Consider the following 23758-nt stretch of genomic DNA (forward strand, 5'->3'; position numbering starts at 1 on the left):
AGAAACAGAAAGAACGTCTTGTCCTAATCTGAAGACTGACATTATGAAGATGGGGCAAATGTGACACACAAAAAACAAAAAAGAATGCAATGATTGACAACCAGAGAAGAAGACGGGGGAGGCCACATCGAGGAGGCAACGGGGAGATGTTGCATGTGGAAACTGCTTTTACCTACGTACTGAGTCATGTTTCGTCTCACTAGAGTAAAATCATTCTTTCATTCTCTCTTCTTACTTTTACTTCATCACTCTTTTAACACTGACCTCCTTAGCTTCCTCTGAGTATTAAATGGTCTACCTCCCTCTCTTTTTTGTCTGTTTTTCTCCTTTTGTCTTGTTCTATCTCTGGACGGGTGGACGAGGGCCTGGAATTTATCACACATACCTAATAATTACTATCACAGGAAATGGTCCTGAGGAAGTAGGTGCACTAGCCCTGCTAATTAGTGTCAGTCGCAAACACACATGAACGTGCACATACTTGCACGCACACACACATACACACACACACAGACACACACACAGAGCTAATAAGCTTCATTTGGCTGGTGTGGAAGTCTTGGGAAAGCCCAATCTGATTGGCCTAAGGGAGACTAACACCCCCAAGTTTACTCGCTTGTATAAATCTCAAGACTAATTGATTGGAAGTCCTGTGTGTGTGTGTGTGTGTGTGTGTGTGTGTGTGTGTGTGTGTGTGTGTGTGTGCGTGTGTGTGTGCGTGTGTCTGTCTGTCTGTCTGTCTGTCTGTCTGTCTGTTAGGGGGGTGGCATTTAAGTGTGTGCATGAGTGGGCAATTGATTAGGTGGGCCCTGCAGCCATAAAGAGACAGCCTAGTTCACAGCACCCAGAGGTGACCAGTGACGGCCTCCTTAACGGCTGTCCTGCCCTCAGGGTCACCAAAGGAATGAGGGGAAGGAGGGGGTCAAGCGAGGACGTACGGTCAGTGTAGATAGACACGGTCATGCCACCAAAGCAGATCTGCATTTAGAAACGGATAGACACACAGATATGCAGATAGATACATGTACAGATGGACAGCAGCAGAGATGGAGATGGAAGAAGGGGTGAATTGAAAGCGCAAAGACCGTGTGCAGCAGCGAGAGATTGTAGAAAGGAGGAGGGATGGGTTATTTTAAATGCAGCTGCATGTAATACATTGTTGGATGCGCCGTGTTGTAAAACAGCCACTAAAACAGTGGCTTCGCGAAATGCCCTCATGGTTTACCATCATGGGCACTGGAAATGCTGGTGTACCCACACAAGTGAGTCAGTGGGGCTTACTGGCACATATTCACACGCTGTAAACACCTCCAAGCCCCTGTGGTTGGCACACACACCTGAGCCCCGGCTCCTGTTTTTCTCTTCTGTGGTTTCCCTGGCAACATCTGTCTGTCTTTATCTGGGTGTAAGTCTGTCTCTGTCTTTATCTGTCTGCCCCCGAGTCTTTCTCTCCCTTCATTTCTGTTGAGAACTTTGACTTCTACACATTCTCACCGAATTTTCATCCGTCAAAATAAAATATCGTTACATAAAGACTTCAGTAAAGGCTCGGCCTTTCTGACTCTTTGTTGGTTTGACTGGAGTTTTATTAGCCCTGCACATCTCCCAGACTTGCTGTGATGGTTCCCAGGAGGTTTTAATGGAGAACAATAGTAGCGCTGGGCTGCTCCAACGCTGCACACCAGTCCACATACACCACAACAGCCCCTGGCACTTCTGGATTGTGTGTGTGTGTGTGTGTCTGATCTGGTTAATTCAGGGATGTAGACCCAAACTGTAATTATCATTATGCACTTCTCGGCAGTGGCAGGAAACAGCCCAAGCAAGTTTGGATGAGCGTGTGTATCCTCACTGATGTGCACTGAATGTGTTTGTGCCCAAAGAACAACATGTGCATACATGAATTTGTCTATATGTGTGTGTGTGTGTGTGTGTGTGTGTGTGTGTGTGTGTGTGTGTGTGTGTGTGTGTGTGTGTGCGTGTGCGTGCATGCGCGTGCGTCCGTGCATGTGCACATAGGAGCAATGATGTGAAGAGCATGAGAGCTATTAGCAGTGAAAGATAAGCAGATTGTGCCAGTGGCTATGTGATGATTTTTCCTGCTCTTGTTTTGGCCCTGCTCTTGTTCATTTGGTCTTGCTAAATGGAGACATATTGGAAACATGACTGTTCTCTCGGGGCCGGTGGGTATCCAGAGTTTATGCCTGGAAAGTAGAGAGGAGCGAAGAAATGAGAGGAAAGTGGGAGAAGAGGAAATGAAAGGAGAAGGGTGGAAAGAGAATAAGACGAATATAAAAAAAAAAAAAATCAGGAGAGAAAGAAGGAATCAGTGGAGTTAAACTCACCACTAGGATTTCAAATCTCATAAAAACAAAAGTTACATTTGTCTTATTTGTTTGTGGATAGAAATTAACATCACAGACACTGTTAACTTTCACAACTCCGCAATAAAAGTTTTGTCTCATTTTTACGATATCAACGTTGATGTCCAAGAAAAAGCAAAGCAAACCCCACTGAAAAGAGAAGGGAAGAGAAAAAAAACACACACACGAAAGTAAAACCCAAAGTTTATTTGGAGCAAGCGTCACATCTATTCAAGATGGCAACCGCAGTTTAATCTGTGTAGTCCTTCATCTTTAAAGCTAGCATCAATAAGACATAAGAGGCCTTCATGTGGGCGGACAGACTGCACAGAGACAGGACTGGTCACCACTAAGCAAACAAAACAGGGATCCTGCAGAGACAAGAATGGCTTGAGGGCTTGTGAGCAAAGACAATGGCATGATTTTCAGGCCGTAGATGAAACACGGAATATAGACAGCGTGCATGCGTGATTGAGAATGTGGGCATTCATGAATGTCTTGATACGAGGGATATGCATGTTTATGTCTGGAGTAATTCAAGTCAGGATCAGAGAACCGTTGAATAGTTTGTTGTGTCATTTTGTCATTCTAACATGCAATATTCAAAGCCTGAGCAAGAGTGTATGTGCGTACCCTGACATTACTGTAACTGATACCTCCGGTTTTGAATATGTATACATTTCTGTTATTATGAAGTGTTAAGCGTTTGGAGAGAACTGGAGGTTGACATTGCTCTTGCAGAGGTTGCGACTTGCTTCCTTTCATTTCCATCTGTGTTTATGCTCAACCAGAAGAACCCATTGATGCTTTTTGCATGGAAAAAAAAACAAAAACACAAATTGTCATAACTTAAGTAACTGGGATGCACAAATGTCTTAAACACAGTTAAGGAATCACTAGAACGTACTTGGCATACAGTATACAAAAAGTTCTCCCTATAATGTCAGATCTTGCCTCATAATTATCTAATTTTGTCTTCAGTACAAGTGGAGATGTTGTCTGTATATCAAGGGGACTGCTGTTAGTTAAAACAGTATGACTTTTCAAGAAAACCGCTAAGAAAACTGAGCTCGGGTCTAAATCATTGACTCAATTAATTAATTTCACTTGATATACAGATATTACAAAGTAGTTGTACAACACGGGGTCTTATAAACTGATGCACTGGACCCAAAACCGCATAATGTTGATCATTTTACGTAATTTACAGTTTGTCCATCTGTCCTGATACCTTCATCAGGTTAAAGAGTTTAGATCTTTACACTGATGAAGGTGTTAAGGACAAGTGGGCTGAGTTTTTTGGTTCTTTCACTTCATATACAAGTGGAAATAAGAGAATGAAAATGAAAGTGACAAAATCTAAAACCTTCACTTTTTGTTTGACACTATTAATAAACATTTCCATTAAGGCCCATGTGGTTTTTATATTCCAGTCTTCTGTTTGCATTCATATACAGATAATTATGTTAAATTAATTTAAACATGCGTGCAAAAAAACTCAATTTTAAATTGTCTAAAATTTTAACATAAACTGTAATACTACTCACAGGCCTGATGTTGGGATTTCAGCAGGCTCACTTATCTGGTAAATATCAATATATGGCATACCTACATAAGACACAGACTTGCTATGCCTGTAAATAGATAGAGTGGAAACCTAGTAAAAACAGCTTTCAGAGTGTTGAATGGGTTAATTCTGACTAGCACCGACTAAGCAGGTGCACTTACATGCATGCGTCTTAAATATACAGTCCTCACGCATGACATCATTTCAAAGTGAAAGAAAAAAGAAAAAAGAAATAACAAAAGTAAAATCCCTTTTTTTTCTTCTTCTGTTTTTTTCTCTCCCTCTGTCACACACACAAACACATGCGCACACACACAGACACACACGCACTCACAGTAATGTGCGCTGACATATCTGACATGTCTCTGGTCCGTTCTAGCCATGGGTCTCCGGGTTCAGCATTTACTGAAATCAAATGTGTGTGTTTGGCCTTGGGTTACACACTCGATTGAATTAGAGAAATGGTGTGCATGTGTACACGCACTTACTTACTTACTCACACACACACACACACACACACACACACACACACACACACACACACACACAGGGACACATCTCTATTAAGTTAAAAAAGAGAGTTGAGTGTCTTCTTCCATTGCAAAGGCTTTTATGTGATAAGATCAGCTCGGGGTGCTCTCCTATGCAGGATTCCTGAGCACATCAAACAACAGTAAACCACATCACAGAGGCAGGAAGAGCTCAGCTCCATTAGCCAGCCCATAAAGAACATGTGTGTGTGTAACAGGAGAGCTACGCTAGCCACTACAAAAGGTTTACACACATAGGACAAACATGGTGAGGTATGCAGTCCCCTGACATACTCCCAAATTGATGAGCAACTTAGTGCAAGTGCACATGCAGTACGTACACTCGCACACAAAAACACTGCTGCGTGTGTTTGCGGTGCGAGGACTGTCATTGTGTCATTGTTCCTGTCGTACACACACATATCCACAGAAAATACACGTACTCGCACACACACACACACACACACACACACACATGTACATCGTTTTGGCTTTATCAATAACATCTGAGCACATGCTGCATCTCATTCAGTCTAACCAGGTCTTAAGCTTAAAGTAATGGTTTGGTTTAAAGAAGTGGCACACAGGCCGGGCTGTAATAATGGCCTGGTAACTCAGTGACATGAAAAAACAAGAATTTGGGAATCTGTTCGCTGGCCAGATGGCAATCATTAGCTTTATTACTACACAACTGGTACAGGCGTACCCCCACTACACAAATACACACACCCTACCCCAACACCCTGTCTCCAACTGTAGCAATGTTCCATCTCTCCATCCTGTCTTCCTTCACGTTTTTCTTTTTCTTTTTCTTTTTTTGCTTAAAGAAAAGTCTCCCTTATGAGGTGTTCAGTGACAAAAGGCCAAAGAGACACCCAAACGCAGCAAGAGAGAGCCAGAAAGACAAAGAGAGAGGAGGAGAGAGTTGGGGTTATGGGGGCAGAGGGAGAAAGAGGTCTACCCAGATTGAGTTTACCCGTTTTTCTTACATTGATTTGAAACAGATCTTCACTGTGTCTGCTCTCCAAGCCACAGGCAGTGAGATATCACCCTCTGCTCAGGCTCCAGACGATCTGATTCAAACTGGATATCCATCAGTCAATGTGACTGGCCTTGCTCTGCAATAACAGGATGTCTTAATCATCTACTGTGCAGAAGCCACAGCAGTAGAGAGAGGTAAGAAATAAAAAAAATAAATTAAAAAAATTGTATGTCTTAAAATGCATCAAACAGCAGTAAAGTCAGGAAAGCAAGTAGGTGTATCATCATAATGTGGATAGAGACAAATTTGCCCCAGTGACAGGATGAAATGGAGACACAGGGCCCACCCGGCTCTCCGCTAAACCATCCTAATGTGTATTAATCCAGAGGATTAAGCTGCCTGCTAGCATTACATGCATTCCCGTGCCAGTCAGCGATGTTCTTCCCACTGAGGTTTACATTTAATGCTGAAGATGACATACACACAAACAGTGTTATTGCTCCCGATGCCACACAGGATGCCAGCGCAGAGTGAGCACGCAAATGTTGCTGAGACTGATATGTGTGTGTGTGTTGTGGATGGAGACTCATGGCAGCAGAGACTTGTGGATGGTGAGGGGAAACAGAGGGTGTTCAGAGAGGAGTTATGCACTATGGCAGGCCCTAATTGCTTGCGGCTCCTGTTGTGTGTTTAGCTTTGTTTGAGCATGTCCAATATAACCAGTCACAGGGGAGCCTCTGCCAGAGCAAACACACACACACACACACACACACACACACACACACACACACACACACACACAAACACAGTGCTGAACCGTAGAGAAGGCTTTTATGGTTGTGAAGACTTCGGTAACACGACACCTAGGGCAAACACTGAGTAATAAAGCAATTGCGGCACATTGTTTAGATCTTCCTCCTGGCATGGTTTGTTTATCAGACTCAAGAGTGTCTCAGTTTCCTGACATCAGTGTCCTGACATGTCACTTCGGGAGCTCGGCTGCACAATAAGCACATGCGCGCGCACACACAGACACATTGGCACAAACAATACACATGCAGGATAAACACTGATCCCGTTCATGCAACATTCGCACAGAAGCACAGGCCCACATGTATCTGCACGCACGACCACACTGCAGACATCTTGACATGTCAGTCAGAGTGTGTTTCGTGCCAGTGTTTCCCCAAACCTCTAAGCAGCTTCCTGGTATGTCTGACTGCATGACTGAAGATAAAAGAGCAAATAAACATTTTTTTTCTTTCTTGCTTGCTAACTCATAGTCCTCACATGCTCCTCACCTCCTTTTAAAGTTGATGTTCTGTGACACGGACAGATTTTCATGTCAAAATGTTTGTACGTGCGTCTGTGCCCTTCCCGACAGAGTCTTATTTTGGATCTCCCGGAGCTCTGAGGTGGTCTCCGGACCATCCTCTGCAAAAAAAAATTTAAAATTTGAGCTGTTAATTAATGCACATCATGCTATCATAGTGGAAAGAGTATGTAAAATGAACACACACTTTTTTGAGCTGTAAGTTTGTTTGTTTTTCTAAACGCCAACTGACTATCTGCCACTTTCTCTGTAACACTCCCCGCCTTTCTGCGGAATCTCAGCAGGTTTCCCTTTCAAAGTTCGGGAAACGCAAAAACACACCTGCCTTCTCTCCGTTATATCTTAACAGTGGCAGGAGACCTAACAACCCCCGAAAACAGACACCATGCTCACGATATTTACAACACAGCTCACACACACCTAAACAAATCTTCACATGCATACGGACAAAGCGGGGCGGCCAGAGGGGGTCCAGGACTGTGTCTTTTACACTCTAATCTGATTCATTGTTAGGTCGTGCTCAGAGGGAATGGGAAGACATTTTGTATATAGGTCAGTCGTGTGTTGTTACTTACTGTATGGTCAGTCAATTAACACACTGTATTATTAGCTTGTAGTCTACGAGTGCTTCTAGGTTAGACGTTTAAAGACCTCCACAGGAAATCGTTTTGTCACTTGCAAAATGGCTTCACGGTGTTCGTCTGCTTCTGATAAGAGAATAGAACGCAATGCTTTATATTTGAATTTATTGTCTGTTATTGTTATTGATGATTATTGGTAGATCTGTGTGAAGAAACTGATAGTGGGAAGTCTGAATCTTCCCTGTCATATGTGAAGATGTAATACTGAGTGTAATAGCTGAATGGCATTCACAAAGAGAGGAGTGATGTAAGGTCAGCAAGAGGGTGCAGTGCCCCCTTAATAAAGTTTTGGTTGTGTGTGTGTGTATATGTGTATGTGTGTGTGTGTGTGTGTGTGTGTGTGTGTATATGTGTATGTGTGTGTGTGTGTGTGTGTGTGTGTGTGTGTGTGTGTCTCAGGGGAGCGCATCTGCGTCTTTGCACAGAACAACACATCATGATGGTCACAGCACGCACACACACACACATAGAGGAAGATTCATCAACCTGTGTCTCTCTTCTGCATATAAACACAAACACATTTGACTTTGTTTCTACATTTTGTGTCCATTTAAAAAAAAGAAACTGACATATTTTTAGTGCAACATTACAATAAACTGACACTACAGAATGATCATGAAAGAATCAATAACTAGTAAAAGAAACAAACTTGTTCACACACATACACACCCTCCTGTATGTAACCATAGCCAGCAAAAGCACTGAGTGGAAGCCATTGTTACAATAACTGTGATGTAATCTGCCAAGGGAGCTGGCTTGGCCGTGTATGTGTGTGTGTTATCTATCTGGAAATCAGTGAGTCTGTCAGCAGCATCTGACTGCACACTACCACTGGTCTGTTTATTAAAAACCAGACGTATGCTGGAATCCATGCGCAGGTGTGGGAGGGCCGGCCGAGGACTTACAACGGTTCAGTGCAGTCTGTGTTTTTGTGTGTATGTTGTCTGTGGATCAGTTTATAATTTTATGCACGTTTGAGAGAAAGAGCAGACCGAGCATAACAAAGACTGTAGGAAACTGTGCTGAGTCCAGCAAGGAAACCCGAGGCAGGGAGCAAAAAAAGTCAAAGAGCAAGTCTACTTTTTTTTTTTGTTGTTGCACTGATTACAAGGCACACACTTTTGCTGTGTCATGCTTGTGCACACGTGTGTGTACACTTTGCGTCCACAATTGCAGCTTCAATTTTCATACTCTCGCTCTCGTAAAAATGTATAATCGCACACTCAGCTCTCAGCAAGAACAAGAAACGCCGTTATGACAAGAGCGCGATTTGTTTGAATGTGTCTTCTCACATGAAGCTCATTCAGAACTATACTTTACAAATGAGGGTACGTTTCTATTGGGAAATTTACACACCAACTGTCGAACAAGCACATTAAATGATGCAACAGGTTCGGTGTACCAGAGGCATGATCTGTCTGCACTGGCTTCAACGTACAAATTACCCAGATTATAGAGCGGTGTGGTTGTTTATGTCTGTATGTGTGTGTGTGCGTGTGTGTGTGTGTGTGCGTGCGTGCGCGTGTGCGCGTGCGTGCGTGCGTGCGTGCACATGTGTGTGTCCTTGCGTCTACCTGTGTGGCTACTGTGTGCCAGTACAGCTCAGTGTGTCTTTTGTTTGTTTTTTTTAACGCTGGAACCCACGACTGTAAGTTTATCATAGCGTTTGTGTGTGTGTGAATGTGTCAGATATGTGCGGGGTAATTCCCAATGTGTGTATTCCTGTGGGTATTGACAGGGAAATAATAGTGAGGTGTTTTTTTTTTTTTTTTACTTACATTTTACCGTCCTTCATTAAAAGAAAACTATTAACCAAGATTGGAATCACGGGGTTGCTAATTATTAGCAGATGTGTGAGTGTGTACTGTATGTGTATGTGCTCAATCTATGTGGCGATCTACTCGCATGCAGCTTTGTGCGTGCAGGTGGTTAGTACATTTACTCAAGCACAGAACCTAAGGCCACTCACACTTCCTTAGTTTCTCAATTCTTTGACTCCACTACATATCAGAGGGAAACTTTTTACTTTTTGACTCCTACATTTATTTGACAGCTATGGTTGCGAGCTGTTTTGCAGATTTTACATGTGAAATCTATGAACAACATGTTCAATGTGTAGCAGGATGATGAATTATCATTTTAACCCACCCAACAGTGTATGAATCAGCTGTACTTCAAACCGCTACAACATTAAAATGCTACCACAATTAAAAATAATAATTATACAATGACACAAAAAATACAAATATAAAATTTCAACAAAGTTAGACAGGTGCGTCTGATCAAAAGTTTGTTTTGCTGAGTCTGTGAAATGTTGTATAACAGAGTGTGACAGACTATATTACATGTATGCACATTGTTTAAGGATTTATGTTGGTCTAACTGTGAAAAAATGTTTACACTATATAATTAAGTTTCAAAAACCATGTTTTACTTGAAAAAAAACAAAAAAAAACGCCTCTCTCATCATTTAGTTCTGGTTCAGGTTTCGTTCTATGAAAGAAACAGAGCTCTGTGCTGGAAAGACACACAACATGTTCTGTGTAGTTTTCCAGCTATCCAGCTTTTATAATAGTTGAGCTCATGTGGCTGTGATTGGAAATAACTGTGATTGGCTGATGGAGTGTGGGGTGAATGCTGGTGTGACCTTGCGTGTCCTTTACACACTGACGGGAAATCGACGAGTCCAAGCTCCAAGGAAAGCTATAATTCAGAGAGTAATACAGGCCAAAGGAGCGTACACACATCTTCTTTCTCACGCACGCCTACGCGCACGCTCACCCGCCTTTGCACAGAGCAAAGTCCTAGCTGTGCTGTAGTAACCACATTAATTGGGTTGTGTAATTGTCTGGCAAAGCATTGTGGGAAACAGCCCATACAGATCTGTCCCTTCACCTCAAACCACTTTTTAAACATGGACTCCCATCGTCATGACAGTGCTATCCAGGAAATTGCCGAACATGTGTGGATATGTGTGTCTGAGCGTCTGAGTGTGTGTTATTCTGTAATGGCCCGTATGTGTATGTGTTTCTATGGCTCCTTTAAGGGAAGTGAGTGTGGTGGCCTCCCATTCCACCGCATGTCGGCTGTGGTTCAGCTGTGGTCCACCGCCAGGCCCTAGATTTGGAACACAGAAAATACACCAGGGGTACTCGCTCCCACTGTTTTCTGGACCCATCTTTCATCGGTTTGTGTGTACGTGTGTATTTTGGGTGCACGTTTGTGTGCGCGTGTGTGTAATAGTGCGCCGCTATGTTGTACTCTCTGCCCCTGATATTTTAAGGCTTTTTGGCCCCACGTCATGAGTGTGCGCTGTATTTCCAGGCTGCAGTTAGATGACCGGAGTGAGAGAACCCGTACGGAGGACAGGAAAGGCAGGAGGAATGGGGAGAGAGGAAAGCAAGGCGGGTAATTGAAGGGTTCAGGGTAATACTTAGGCCAAGGATGGCTGTTTCAACGTGTTTGCATAACCTCCTTGAACTTAATATTTAGCCCCACTCTGGAGTGAGTATAGGGCACGGCGGAGCCATATACAGAATGATAGAGGGAGAGAGAAGTCGAATGATAGAGAGGTCCAAGGCGGAGGTGATGCCATTCTCCCCTTCTCGATGAGTGGCTCCTCTCTTTGATTGGCAAAAGAAAAGGGGGGGGTGGAATGAGGATGGGGAGAGAAAAAGACCACATACTGTGGTGGCCTTCCGGCCCAAGATCCCATGATGAACTTGACAGAGGTTTATTTTTAACACAGTGGAACACACACAAGACAACACCAGAGGATCTCCATGTCAAATGACGCAGCGCAGAAGGTGCCCTCCTGGTATTTCCAGTTTACATTACTGACAGTTTAGAGTAGAGGCTTCGCTGTAGCTCCTCTCTCACCCCGGTACGGAAAGAGAGGAAAAGTGAGAGAACTAATAATGCTACTGTTCGTGTGTAATATGCAAATATAGCTTACTTTGTTTGTTATGATTAGACAAAGAAAGGAAAAACGCAGAAAAAAGGGGATGGAGAATCTGCTTTCAAGTGTCTTAAGTGCTGAAATGATAAATTGAATTTTATCAGTTTGTCTGTCAAGAGATGATGAAACAGCAGCAATTCTGATCAGAAGCAAAAAATATCTTATTCCGTCTTATCAAATTTTTTTGGATTCACTGCTTTTATTTGTTCTGTCACTTTAAATTGAACTTTTGAAGGTTTGGTTGCTCTACTTTGATCTAACGTGACCTCAACAAAACACCCTCCCCTTTGCCACATATTGTAGTTTTCATCTTTTGATGTTAAAAATATGTGGAAGAGGGGGGGTTGTGGTGGGACAGTGCTCTGGTGGGTTCAGACACAGACAAGTTGGGGTGGGGAGGTGGGGGGGGGCATAACTCATCAGTGTTTATACTGAGGCCTTAGTGCTCTTTCTTAACACGCTGCATATGTGTGTATGTTTCCCCCTCCCTCGGTGTGTGTGTTCTTACAGTAGTGTGACTGGAGCTGTGTTACTCATTCTGTGACCCTCACCTCTCTTTCTCAGATGACATGGAGCTTTAAACAACCCAGCTGCTGTATGTGTGTGTGTGTGTGTGTGTGTGTGTGTGTGTGTGTGTGTGTGTGTGTTTGTGTGTTTGTGTGTGTGCCTGTACTTGTGTATAACTGCGAGTCAGGGGAGCCCCACACGTGTGTGGTACAGTACAGTACCCCCCGTCTTGTTTGTTGTGCCTTGGGGAGACATTGTCAGTCAGCTAAGCGATGATAAAGACAGAAAACAAACCTCCTCTTTCAGAGAGTGAAAATCGCTGCTTGGCTATTGGTGGGGTCCCTGGAGGTTCGGGGTCAGAGCTCACCTTATTGGTTGAAGCTGTGTAGGCGGGCCTTATGCCAGACGGCTCTAAAGATTGGCAGAAGCTTTGCGTAATCTGATTTGGATTGTGTTTTTCTCGCATTAATGTGAAAGACCGAGGTTACGCAGGAAAAAAGTACGCCCACACAGGCACTCAAGCCAACACGGGCACACATGGAGACACCCAAGGTCATCCAAATGGGAAAAAGCTGCTGGTGACATCATAATCATCACTGACACCCCACGAGGCCTTGTTTGTTTATCCATTGTTTTTTTACAACAACAGGAATCCACCAACCCCTTGATACTCAGAAGGTGACGCAATGGAGCTGGAAGTGAGATAGGACAAAACCCCCCACCAGTCATTCAGTCAGACCGTCTGCAGTTTGTGCTTCAGTAGTTCGTCATTTTAGGAAATGTGCTTATCTGCATTCATTCATAGAGTTAGATGAGAAGATATCAGTCTCATAGCTGTGTGTTAAATAGAGCTAGACGCAGGATGTGTGTAGCTGAGCTTAGCGTGAAGACTGGAAAGCGGGGAAACCTGGCTCAGCCCAGAGTGAAGAACACACCTGCCAACACCTCTAAAGCTGTCCTATTTACACCTATCTTATTTGTTTAATCCTTACATGACAGAAAATATCAAAATGTCAGTTTGTGATTTTAAGGGGAGTTAAGTTGGATGTGCTGATTTTTTTTTTTGCTTCTTAATATGCTATCGTGTACACTGACAGATATGGTCAGTGAGTACTGTTTGGGTATAGGTGTACAAACACAGTGGTACCAATCTTAGCAGCCTCACTATGAATATATGACTTGGGGTATGACTTGGGTTTGCAGAGGCACAGTGGCCGGTGTTCCCCAAGAAACACTTCCAGCATGAAACTCCCCCCAAACCCCGAAGCTTTTTCTTTATTTTTTTTTATTTTTTAATTAATTTTTGATGATTAATTATTTGAAGATACATTCATGCGTTCATTAGTCAGCTTCAGATATGTTAGTAAGCATATTTCTGAATTTTGGAGAGAGCCATGCTATCAGTTTCCCCTGCTTCCAGTCCAGTCACATGAGATTAACATCAGTCTTCTTATCTCGCTTTCTTTGACAAAAGGCAGATAAACACATATTCCAAAATGTTGAACAATGAATTTAAAACCTATTATATTGATATATATATTTAAATTGCAATTAAAAGTTTGTCTTTTAGATATTTCCTCTGCCTTGATAAGATAGTCTAAGTTTTGAGAGAAAAGCTAGAATGATATCTTCATCTCATCTGTCTGCATTCACACATACACACATGCACAGCCACCTGGTCTCTCTCTCTCTCTCTTTCTGTCTGTCTGGGTCTCTCTGTCTCTCTCCCACTCTCTGTGACTGGAATGCAGCGGTGGTCGTCTGGTCCTGCTCATCTCTGGGAGCAGTCGTCCATCTCTCCTCGTCCCTGCTCCCACTCTAAACATTTGGCTAGTTTTGGCAGATTTGTTGATTTTTGTCCCCTCGTATTTTCCCCCTTGTTGCTGTAAAACTGATACATACTCTTTCAATTAGACCCCCCCCCACCCCCCACCCCAACCTTCCCCTTCCACCAGTCAGAGCACTAGTGTAGGAGTGGGGGTGAGCAGAGTAAGTGGGTTGTATATTTTATTAGTGAAGTGAAAACACACACAACCTGGCCAAGTCCTGGTAGAACCATCTGCTGTCATGGATCTTTCTTGGGAAGCACAGCTCAAGGTTAGCATGTTAAGTTTAACATTCTTGCTTAAAGCCCAGGATTAGCATGAAATGTCTAATATAACTGCTCAAGAGGAATATTGGAGTTGACATGAATTTCCCAACAAGACAGGCATACAAATTTTGTTTGTGGTGGGTATGGATAAATCCTATTTTACAGATTAAGATAGATAAAGGCTTTAATCTAGGGAAGCAAACAGAAGGAAGTGGGTAATAGGTAGAGCTGGCATGTGGCTGCAGGTTAGCTGCTACGGGTTAGCATGGAGCTAATCCCACCTAAGGTAGCCAAAACTTGGACCTCATAAAAATGCATTTAACTCACATTTAGAGTTGAAACACAGATTTACCATCTCAACTGGCTTTGCAGTAAGCTTACCAAATGAAGCCAGAGCATGTGTTTTATGTTGGAAATAGACATTTTCCCTACCTCCTCAGTTATAAATAACACGGTCTTCCAAGGCCGTAAATAATAGTGTCACTCAACCATGCCCTATTCTCATGTCCTCTGCTTGCTCTCACCACAGGCCTCTAGTACCGCCTAGCCAGGGGCCCCCCGACTTTGTGCTGCACCTTCACACACTCACAATCAAGGCTCGGCCATAAAATGCCCGTGGAATGTTTCTGCAGAGCCGGACAGTTAAGTGGTGGAAATGCATGATCACAAACTAGAAGGACTCATAATGGATGTTCTTGGAACAGATATTAGTAGGCTCCCCGCGTTCTTGCTAACAAAATACATCACACATAAGGACATGAAAGCACAAATGTGTGCACAGACAGGCAAATGCACACACACATACACACACATGCACATACTGCACTTAGGGGCAGACAGTATTGATGGTTCCCTCGGGCATCACACGGACGCATCTGTTTCTGTCCCACTGAGTCTCCACACTCATAATTTCAAGTAAAGTCATAACACAAATTATAAACACATATCCTTCAACCGTGACGCCTAGGAATAACAACATGGAGTGCGCTGAGCTGATTTAGGGGAGGCTGGGACTCTTAAATCTTTACCTTTGCTCCTTTCTTCTTTGCTCCGTTGTGCTCCTCTCTGTCCTTCGACAGCAGCTCCACCTCTCCTTTTCTTCCCTCTTTTCTTATGCAGCACAGGTAGCAGTCACTCTCCTCTAACACATGCTTCCCCCTTGTTCTATTGCCTTCTTATCTCGCCATCTCTCCTTTTTCTGATCGTTTCTATTCTTTACCTGTCGCTCTGCCGTGCTTTCTCTACCCCTTCACAGCTACAGCATCCGTCACGTCACGTCTTCTTCCTTTGAATTTGTTTCACACAAATGTACACATATGTTCACTCTTGACCCCATCTTAACCCCATCGTCACCCAGAAATCTGTCTGGCCTGCCAGTCTCCCATCTGCCCTGTGACATCACCGTCCTCCGACAGCAGCTCCACCTCAAAGATATCTTCATCAAAGTTTTCTCTCTGTGTTTTTCTTTCCTTTGTCCTGAATTATGTCCTTCCGCCTCACGTCTCCTCACCCTTCTCTTCTTCCACTCTTTTGCATTCCACACACACACACACACACACACACACACACACACACACACTCTCTTTCCCTCTCACCTCTCATCGCATGGTCATGTACTTTAGCCATCCATCTCCCACCTCTGTAGATCCAAATGTCTCAATGTGTCCCAGGGACCATGAAGGTTCAATTGGAATCACATGTTCTAGTCCAGCGGAGGATTTCACCCTTTATAAATAAGTTGTCAGTCCAGCTTGGGCTATTCTACAGAGCCTTGCATGCTCTCTCGCAACACTAAGTTAAAATACGAGACATGTGAGATGTATCAAAATACACAGCTGTTTATGTGAGCCTCATGTTTATCTTATCAGCCAAAAATATTGTTATCTCAGTAGAATGTAAAAACTAAAGGAGATGAGTCTTTTTTTGGAGATCCAGCAGTGGGATTTATTTGTCCTTTTATTGAAGTGCCTTTTGACTTCTCAGTGCATAGGGTCTGACTTTTATGAAGACTAATCACAAGTTTGTCATGAAAAACCATTTCATTGTCGCCCCTTTCAATCAGACAGGAAATGAAGATAATCCTTTGTTTGTCCAAGACACGCCAAGTCTAAGTTAAGCAGGGAGTGAGACAAGAAGGGAGGAAAAAGAGAGGCTTCACCCACTCACGATCAGCCAGCAGATGCAGTACAAACATTTGTCTTTTTGTGTGTGTGTGTGTGTGTGTGTGTGTGTGTGTGTGTGTGTGTGTGTGTGTGTGTGTGTGTGGCGTGTGTATGGTTGTATCAGATAGATGAATCCTGTCTGCTAGATTTATGTGCATTGCGAGCGTGTTCTACATCAAATGCCAAATGGCTGCTCAAATTAAATGTGATTAAATACCCCAGTGTGATTCGGGTTCAAAGACTGTGAGTAATATTAATCAGCACACACACGCAGGCACACACACACACACACACACACACACACACTTAATGCTCACACAATCACTGATTGAGGATGTGGGAGACAAAGTTTACAGCCTGGCTAATCATAATAATGCCCCTTTTTATTGTTTTAGGAAGACATCACTCAGCAGAATCATGCAGTGCTACTCAAGAGAACAGCCGCAAGGAGACAGTACCGTAATCTGCCGTGTTAATTTAGAGACTGGAAGTGATTCAGCTTTAGCAGCGAACCGTGGCAGCCACATCGGTTCAGAGGTTTCATTCAATCAGACTTCGAACGTCCCATGGTCAGGCGGTCATTCTCAGCTGGGAAGTCTGTACCTGTGCTAAAGAGATGGGTGCAGGTGAGATGGATGTGACAGTCACGTCTTCACAGACAGCAAAATATAGTATGTTTTGGTCATAAATAGACAAAAAAAAAGTAATTATAGTAATTGTTGGGGTAAAGGATTGCAGCAGACAGACAGAGAGAACTTTTTTTCTGTTTATGGCTTTTCTTCAGCAGGGATGGACCGGGTGGTTGTCACTGCAACACTCAGTGTAATAAACAAAGAATTACAGCACACGCAAAAACCACGTCTTTCATTAGCTGATTCAGGAGAGACAACTTGATGAATGGGAGTGTAACCATCCTTGATGAAGTGACTCAGTGGTGGTCCGAGGGAGATGGATCTGTGTTTGGCGCTTTGAGATGCGTACACAGATAAAATAAACCTCCCCTTTTACTGGGGTGGGGGTGGTGGGGAGATTAGTGGCCCTAACCTTTCACTGCACTCTTTTCTTGCACCAGATTGACCCTGCACTTCATGCATCACCCTTTTAGATATCCAGAGTATTCTGAAAATGCAGTCTCATGGTGACTGTATTATTCCTTGAAAGAGATGGAATAGTGTGATTATTCTCTTGTATTTACAGTTACATTCTGACTTTAGAAACTATCCCCAAGCTGTGTTTGCATGCAGTTAAAACCTGAATGGAATCAGGATGTGGTTGTGGCTGTGAGACTACTGGGATGTTACTCATTGTTGTTGAGTTTCCATATCTGGCAGTGTGGTGTAAAGAGGGCCATTCTGTGAGTAGGTTAGGGCTGTTAATCTGACACATTGTTTAAGAACAGCGACACATTGTGCCACATTCCTTGCCCATATATGACTTTGTGCCTGACCTTTTCACTCTGTTTAACACAGCCAGAGATAGAGTAACGGAATTGGGATGCCATTGACTAAAAAGCTAAATTCATCATTAAGTTTAGTAGGCTGAGGATGTAAATTTGGACCACATGAAGTAGGATTGGAAAATCTATCACAGTGTTGTTTGATCTGTGGATTTATTGATGGGATTTTTTTTTTTTTTAAACTAAATCTTCTAACTATTTTACAGTGTGAATGGCCAGGTCAAGCAGAGTAAGTCTGCAGTCTAAAGCACTTGCTCTGGTACAGTCCAGTGTAGATCTGTTTGTGTGTGTGTGCCTGTCTGTGTGTGTGTGTGTGTGTGTGTGTGTGTGTGTGTGTGTGTGTTCCCATTACAGTGAGCATTAAAAGGAATAACAGTGGAGGTGTGGGGAGACGAAAAGTGTCACGTTGGTCCTGCTCGGTGATGAATGGTGTGATTAGCTGCTGCGATCCATGTCAGGACACACATGCATTGCCCGCACAAATACATGCGCAACATGCGAGCACACACTTGAGCACTCATGAACACAGAGGGGCCTATTAAAGGCCTTGAATATGGGAGAATCCAGAATCCAGATGCGGCGTGCAGATAATTGTACTAAAAACACCAAATGTTGAGTCCCAGACCTGCAGGACTTTATTCTGAGTTCAGCATGTTTATTTTCACAATTGAGTTATTTCTGCAGGGACTTAAATCACGGAATAAAAACACTCCAATGCAGGTCAATTTTTAATTGAGTCCAAAGTGTATTTTGAATGCACCCTCCCTCCCTCCTCTTCCTCTACCCCTCACCTCACACAAACCCACACATTACGTTACCATACTGGTTTAATGCCCTGCTAATTTCAAATGCGATTTAAGAGTCTGGAGTTCAGCCATGTTATGTTTATCCAACTTAAAATACCTTCAGTAACTAAACACTAGTTAGAGGTTGAGACTCCTGCGATGGTCATTCAGATGAACTTTGTAGAGACAAAGACCCATACATAAATTAAGCCACAGTCTGCTGTACACATAAACGCGTATTCCTAGGCTCTCCCTTCCATTTTTAATCATATTTGCAGTGTTTCTGAGGTCACTATCCCCCGTACAAGAGGTGTGTGTGTCTGGCTACCCGTGAGAGTGTGTTTTTGCTTCTGAGTTTACGAGAGTGGGCGGATAACACAAGTGTTTGTCACAACAGTGGATTCGCAGGATCCTGCTTGATGACGAGGATAGTCATCACCAATCTGCTGCGAAGACGGGTTACGCAAGGCAATCTCTCTAAAGCCCCGGGGGGGGGGGGGGGGGGGGGGGATGTATTCATCTGGTTGTGTGTGCATGATGACGCTTGGGTGGTATGTTTCCTCTGCACCTGTGGACAGTCATTTGCTGTCACCCACCCACCACACACACACACACACATGCACTGTGGTAACCACCGGTGACAGGGGAAAGATGTCATATCCTCCTCGGCCTACTATATTTGGGCTCCATTACACTATGACATTCCCATGAGTCACACTGAGGTACGACTAATACAGCACTTAGCAGACCACTTCAAAGATGTCTGCTTTCTTTTCTGCGGAATCTCTGTCTGACTTTAAGGAGCTCTGGGATGAGTGAGCTTGCTCTGACATCTGCATACGTAAAAGAGCCTACAGCTGCAGATGTGGCATCTTTGTCTCTGTGCTGTCCACCTGTTTATTTTCCAACTGAAAAAATCCAATGTTTCCTTGTTCTAACTTTTTATTTTCACTTTGGAGAATAAATATGACTTGCTTTTAATATTTTGTCCTTTTACGATAACGTCGCTCCTTAACTTTTCCACCCTGTGTTCCACTTTTCACCCCTTCAGGCAGCAGGCTTTGCTGGCAGCCATCAGTGAGAAGGATGCTAACATTGCCCTGCTGGAATTATCCTCCTCCAAACGGAAGAAAGCCCAGGAGGAAGTGATGGCTCTGAAGAGGGAGAAAGACAGGCTCATGCACCAGCTCAAGCAGCAGGTACATCCACCACATGCGACCGCAGCCTATTTATACATGCATATAAACGATGAATCAAATTTACAGCACCCCTGGTCTAAAAGGTTGACTGGCCTGCAAATGAATGAAATGGAGCCTGGCCTTGCGGTCACCATTTAGGACAGGTTCTGGATTCTGGGAATCAAAGCAGGACTACAAATTTAAACCTTCTGCAGATGGTGAAGCCTTGACTGCATTAAAACAGCTTTACGGGCAGACTTTTGAACTTTAAAACCAGGAAAAGATAGAAGTTAATGAATCCTGGTTGTTAACAGAATAGACTTCCCTGCTTGCTGCATTCAGTCATCATAAGTCAAACCAGTCAAGCAGGAGCTGCGATACCAAATCCAGGCACATAAACACATGACGATAGCTACTTTCTTAACAATAATTTTGCAATCAGAGCTATTAGATGTACTCAAGTCACAGACGTTGGTATCACTGGTGAGTCACCGGCGAACTTTGCTGTCTGGCATCTTCTGGTCAAAGAGGAGACACAGATCCCAGCACACAGTCACACACATACCTACGCACACACACCTATTTCCCATGTTGCGCTGGCTCTCATCATGACCCAAGGCTGATGAAGGTATGTTGGTCATTAAGGTCTGGTCAGACCACATCAGTGACTGAGCTAACCTGAATGCTAACGATAATGAGGCAACAGCAGGGAGTCGACATGTACGATCTCCTGAGTCACAGGGGCTTCTGGGAAACATGGTGCGTTTAAAAGTCAACAGATGCAGTGCCTGGGTGTGCATTTAAGTGCGGACCTATGTTTGCTTGTGACTCGTAAACGGTAAACAGCTCCTAGGGGGTGTAATTCCATTGAAGGAATTTCAAGGAAAGCCTATTATCTGTTTATCGCCATTGGATGCGTCATGTTTTCCCGTTGGGTAACAAGCAGTTAAAGTCCACCTGATGATGTGATGAGCTGTAATTGCCACAATGTGGCCTGTTGGGCCTGCAGCAGAGAAGAGGGGAAAAGCGGAGAAGTAAAGAACGGAAGGGATGGGAGAGGAGTGAGCGGCACATACTGTACATGCAATTTCATCGTCTCCACTTTCTTATACACGCAAACCTGGTTTCTCAGAAAGTCTTCAGGCACACATACAGTATAAATCCATGTATCTGCTACCGCTAAGTGCGGCTACGTACCAGGCAGTGCTATGGCCACCTAGAACAAGGGCCCTAAAAGTGCAGGACTTTGTCATCTATTAATGTTGAGTGGTTGTAAGGTAAGTTGCTCCTCTTTGCTCTACTTGGGTTCCTTCCACTCCACAGAACGAGCTCTCTGGAGGTTATGTTGCCCAACATGACACACACCGGCTCTCTGTCTTCTGACCCACTGACACACATATCAGGATATGTTGCTTTCCCGAGGTCCTCAACAGCCAATGGCGGAAGGAAACTGACCAGGAAATGCCGAAGAATTATGGGACTCAGAGTCTCTAAGGAGAAAACTGATCTGTAGACAGCGGATAGATTTACAGATAGCAGTGCCCTGTCTGACCTCCCCACATCCCTCCTTTGGAAGATCTCGTGTGCGTGTGTGTGCACAAAGCAGGCGGTCTAAGACAAACTTCTCTCTTTCAGACTGTTTGCTTCCCTTTGAGGCATAGGACTTCTTCAGCGCAGACAAACACACATAAACAAGGATACAACCACACGTTTGCACACACAACACACAACACACACAGAGAGTATAGTGTTTAGACTTCATGAAGAGAGAGTCAGAACAACTTCGGCCCCATGTGGGAATTCTCTTGAGTGGTCCCATCCTAGTGATGGATGGCCCAAAGTCAGTGGTGCTTTGAAGCTGAGAGAAGATGAATTTCGTGAACCATTTTCTGTGACTTTCTCTCTCTCTTGCCTCATCGCTTCACTCTCCCTTTCATTTTGGACGCACTTGAGCATCCATCCTCCCTCTCTCTACTGAAAAGATGGATTTTGTGTTCTCAGATGTGCCATTGAGAACAGCTTTTGTAAAACAATCTGGCTACCTAGAGCTGGGTCACTGTGTAACTCTGCTTTTACTGGGTTAGTATGGCAATGTTGCACACACACACACACACACACACACACACACAGAGGCCTGATTAAAGGAGTATGAAGCTTTCCCCAGCTGCCTGTTTGTTTAAGGCCTTTCTTGTTGGCCTCCTGTGTCCATATGTGTTAATACAGCTCTGCTGTAATCAGGATGGGCTTGTGATGTACAGAGGGCTTGGACTGAGGTTCGGGATGTGCAGCTGTAAGCACAGCAGCAGGATCATCACGCCCATGTTTACACCAGCAGCTGCACTTTGATACACATGCAGACACACACGCACTGCACAGACATAGCCTACAGTACAGGGCCAAATCTTTTATGGTTAGCGATGTCAATGAAAAAAACTCTCCTCTCTTCTCATCTTCCCCCAGTAGTGCCACCTGTGTCTGTTCCAGGCTGCCTGATCTACTAGCAGGCCTGGAGGCCATTACTGAGCTGTTTACTCTGCAAAGCCACTAATTAACACTAATTAACACACACATTCCACCTCACAGACATTTTATGTGTGCGCACCTTCTTTACACATGCACATAGGAATATGTAAGTGGAGAGTGAATGTGTGTGTGTGTTTTTACATGTGTGTGTGTGTGTGTGTATTTGTCTGTTTGAATAAACTGGAGGGCCACATGTGGGCTATCCTGACCACACACTCTTCCAGAAGCAATTCATCACTTCATTCATTCATGTTTGTGTCTCAGGTCATTAAATATTAAGTATATGTGTGCGTATACACACACACACACGCACACAGTCAAGGATGTTTCCAGATATGGTTATAGTTATATGAACTAGAACAAGTAATATGGTTTTTATTAGATTAGCAGTAAGGGCTAAACACACATCAGCCTCTTTGACCCTCGTCCACAAATTAGTTTTAAAAATAGTTCTTGTGTTTCAGTGTTAAGCACTGGAGAAGAGTCTGTGTGGAAGCACCTACAGTATGCACCAGCAGTACAGTTGTTACATCAGCTGCATGGTATATGATAGTTATTGTCCTAAGCTCAATGACAGGTGTCAGCTCTGTAACTGTTGCATTGGGTCTAGCCCCACCCAGTCACACCTGCTAGTGTCAACACCTGAGGTCATGGAGGGCAGTACACCTCAGCCTAGCCTTTAACTGCTCTAACCACTGGTCTGGTGTCTGTCTGAGCCCTCCTCCATCCCTCACTCTTCATCTTTATCTCTGTCTGTCTCTTTCCCTCTCGCCGTGGTGTCAGTGTTCTCGCCTTATCTAAAGCTGCTCTTCTCCAGTTTAAGCTAATTGCTAACCTCTTTAATACTAGCCACATCCTCTCCTGTGATCCTGACTGGCTCGTTTCCTCAGTCATTAGGCCTCAGCTCCTTATCTCAGCAGCGATGTCCCCAGGCCGGTGACTACCGTAACACCATCTCCCTCCTATCTTCACAGCTGACTCAGGCTCTTTTGTCTCTTCCTGCCACGGCTGTCTCTCATTTAAACAAGGAAAGCCGCAGCATCTTGGATGAGAGATGTGTGCATATCTTTCCCTCGAATCATCCTCATCCAGTATACAGTCCCACCTTCTGCTCTGCATTCATGTCCGCTCTCAGGGGAAGTATCTGCAGTTAAGGGAATAAAGTTGAGCCTGTCAATATATCTGCACCCACTCTGTCTCTGTCTATCTCCCAGACAGCTGGCCTCACTGGAGTTAGGCTGATTGTTAATGTTAGTTGGCCTAGGCTCTTATCTCCCTCCAAAGCAGTGATGTTGGCAATATGACAGCCACAAACACTCACACAGATGCACAGACACACACACACACACACACGCAAACAAAGGACACATAGTCTTACTTAGCCATTTACAGGCATGCAGAAAGATGCATATTTGAGTGTAATTTTAATCAGTGACATCTAAAATGAGGTTGCTTCACGCGGGCCAGAACGCCTGTGGCCTTAGGATACATGAAACACTCGCTAACTGTTCTTACTAGGATTCGTCTAATCCAATTAAATGATAATCTGCTATATGGATGACGTTTGACAGACTTACGATATTTTCATCAGGCACTCCGACTCACTCAATTTATGACCTGTCAAGTGTGGTTAGCGGCATTTTCTTTTTTTATCATCCTTGATGGCTTTCAACACAACCCC

General features: G+C 43.9%; 1 protein-coding gene across 1 annotated transcript in view; it reads left to right on the plus strand.

The window, feature by feature from the left end:
- Positions 1–23758, plus strand: part of LOC111669049 (ERC protein 2) — a 147464-nt gene that overhangs the window by 83251 nt on the left and 40455 nt on the right. Inside the window, exon 16 of the mRNA XM_087179000.1 lies at positions 19428–19575. Within this exon, the coding sequence (XP_087035126.1) occupies positions 19428–19575 (148 nt within the window). The remainder of the gene's footprint in view (positions 1–19427; positions 19576–23758) is intronic.

Source organism: Seriola lalandi, unplaced genomic scaffold (genome assembly GCF_002814215.2).
Source record: "Seriola lalandi dorsalis isolate HSWRI2012SDOR001 ecotype SW California unplaced genomic scaffold, Sedor1 jcf7180002054767, whole genome shotgun sequence".
Taxonomy (NCBI): Eukaryota; Metazoa; Chordata; class Actinopteri; order Carangiformes; family Carangidae; genus Seriola; species Seriola lalandi.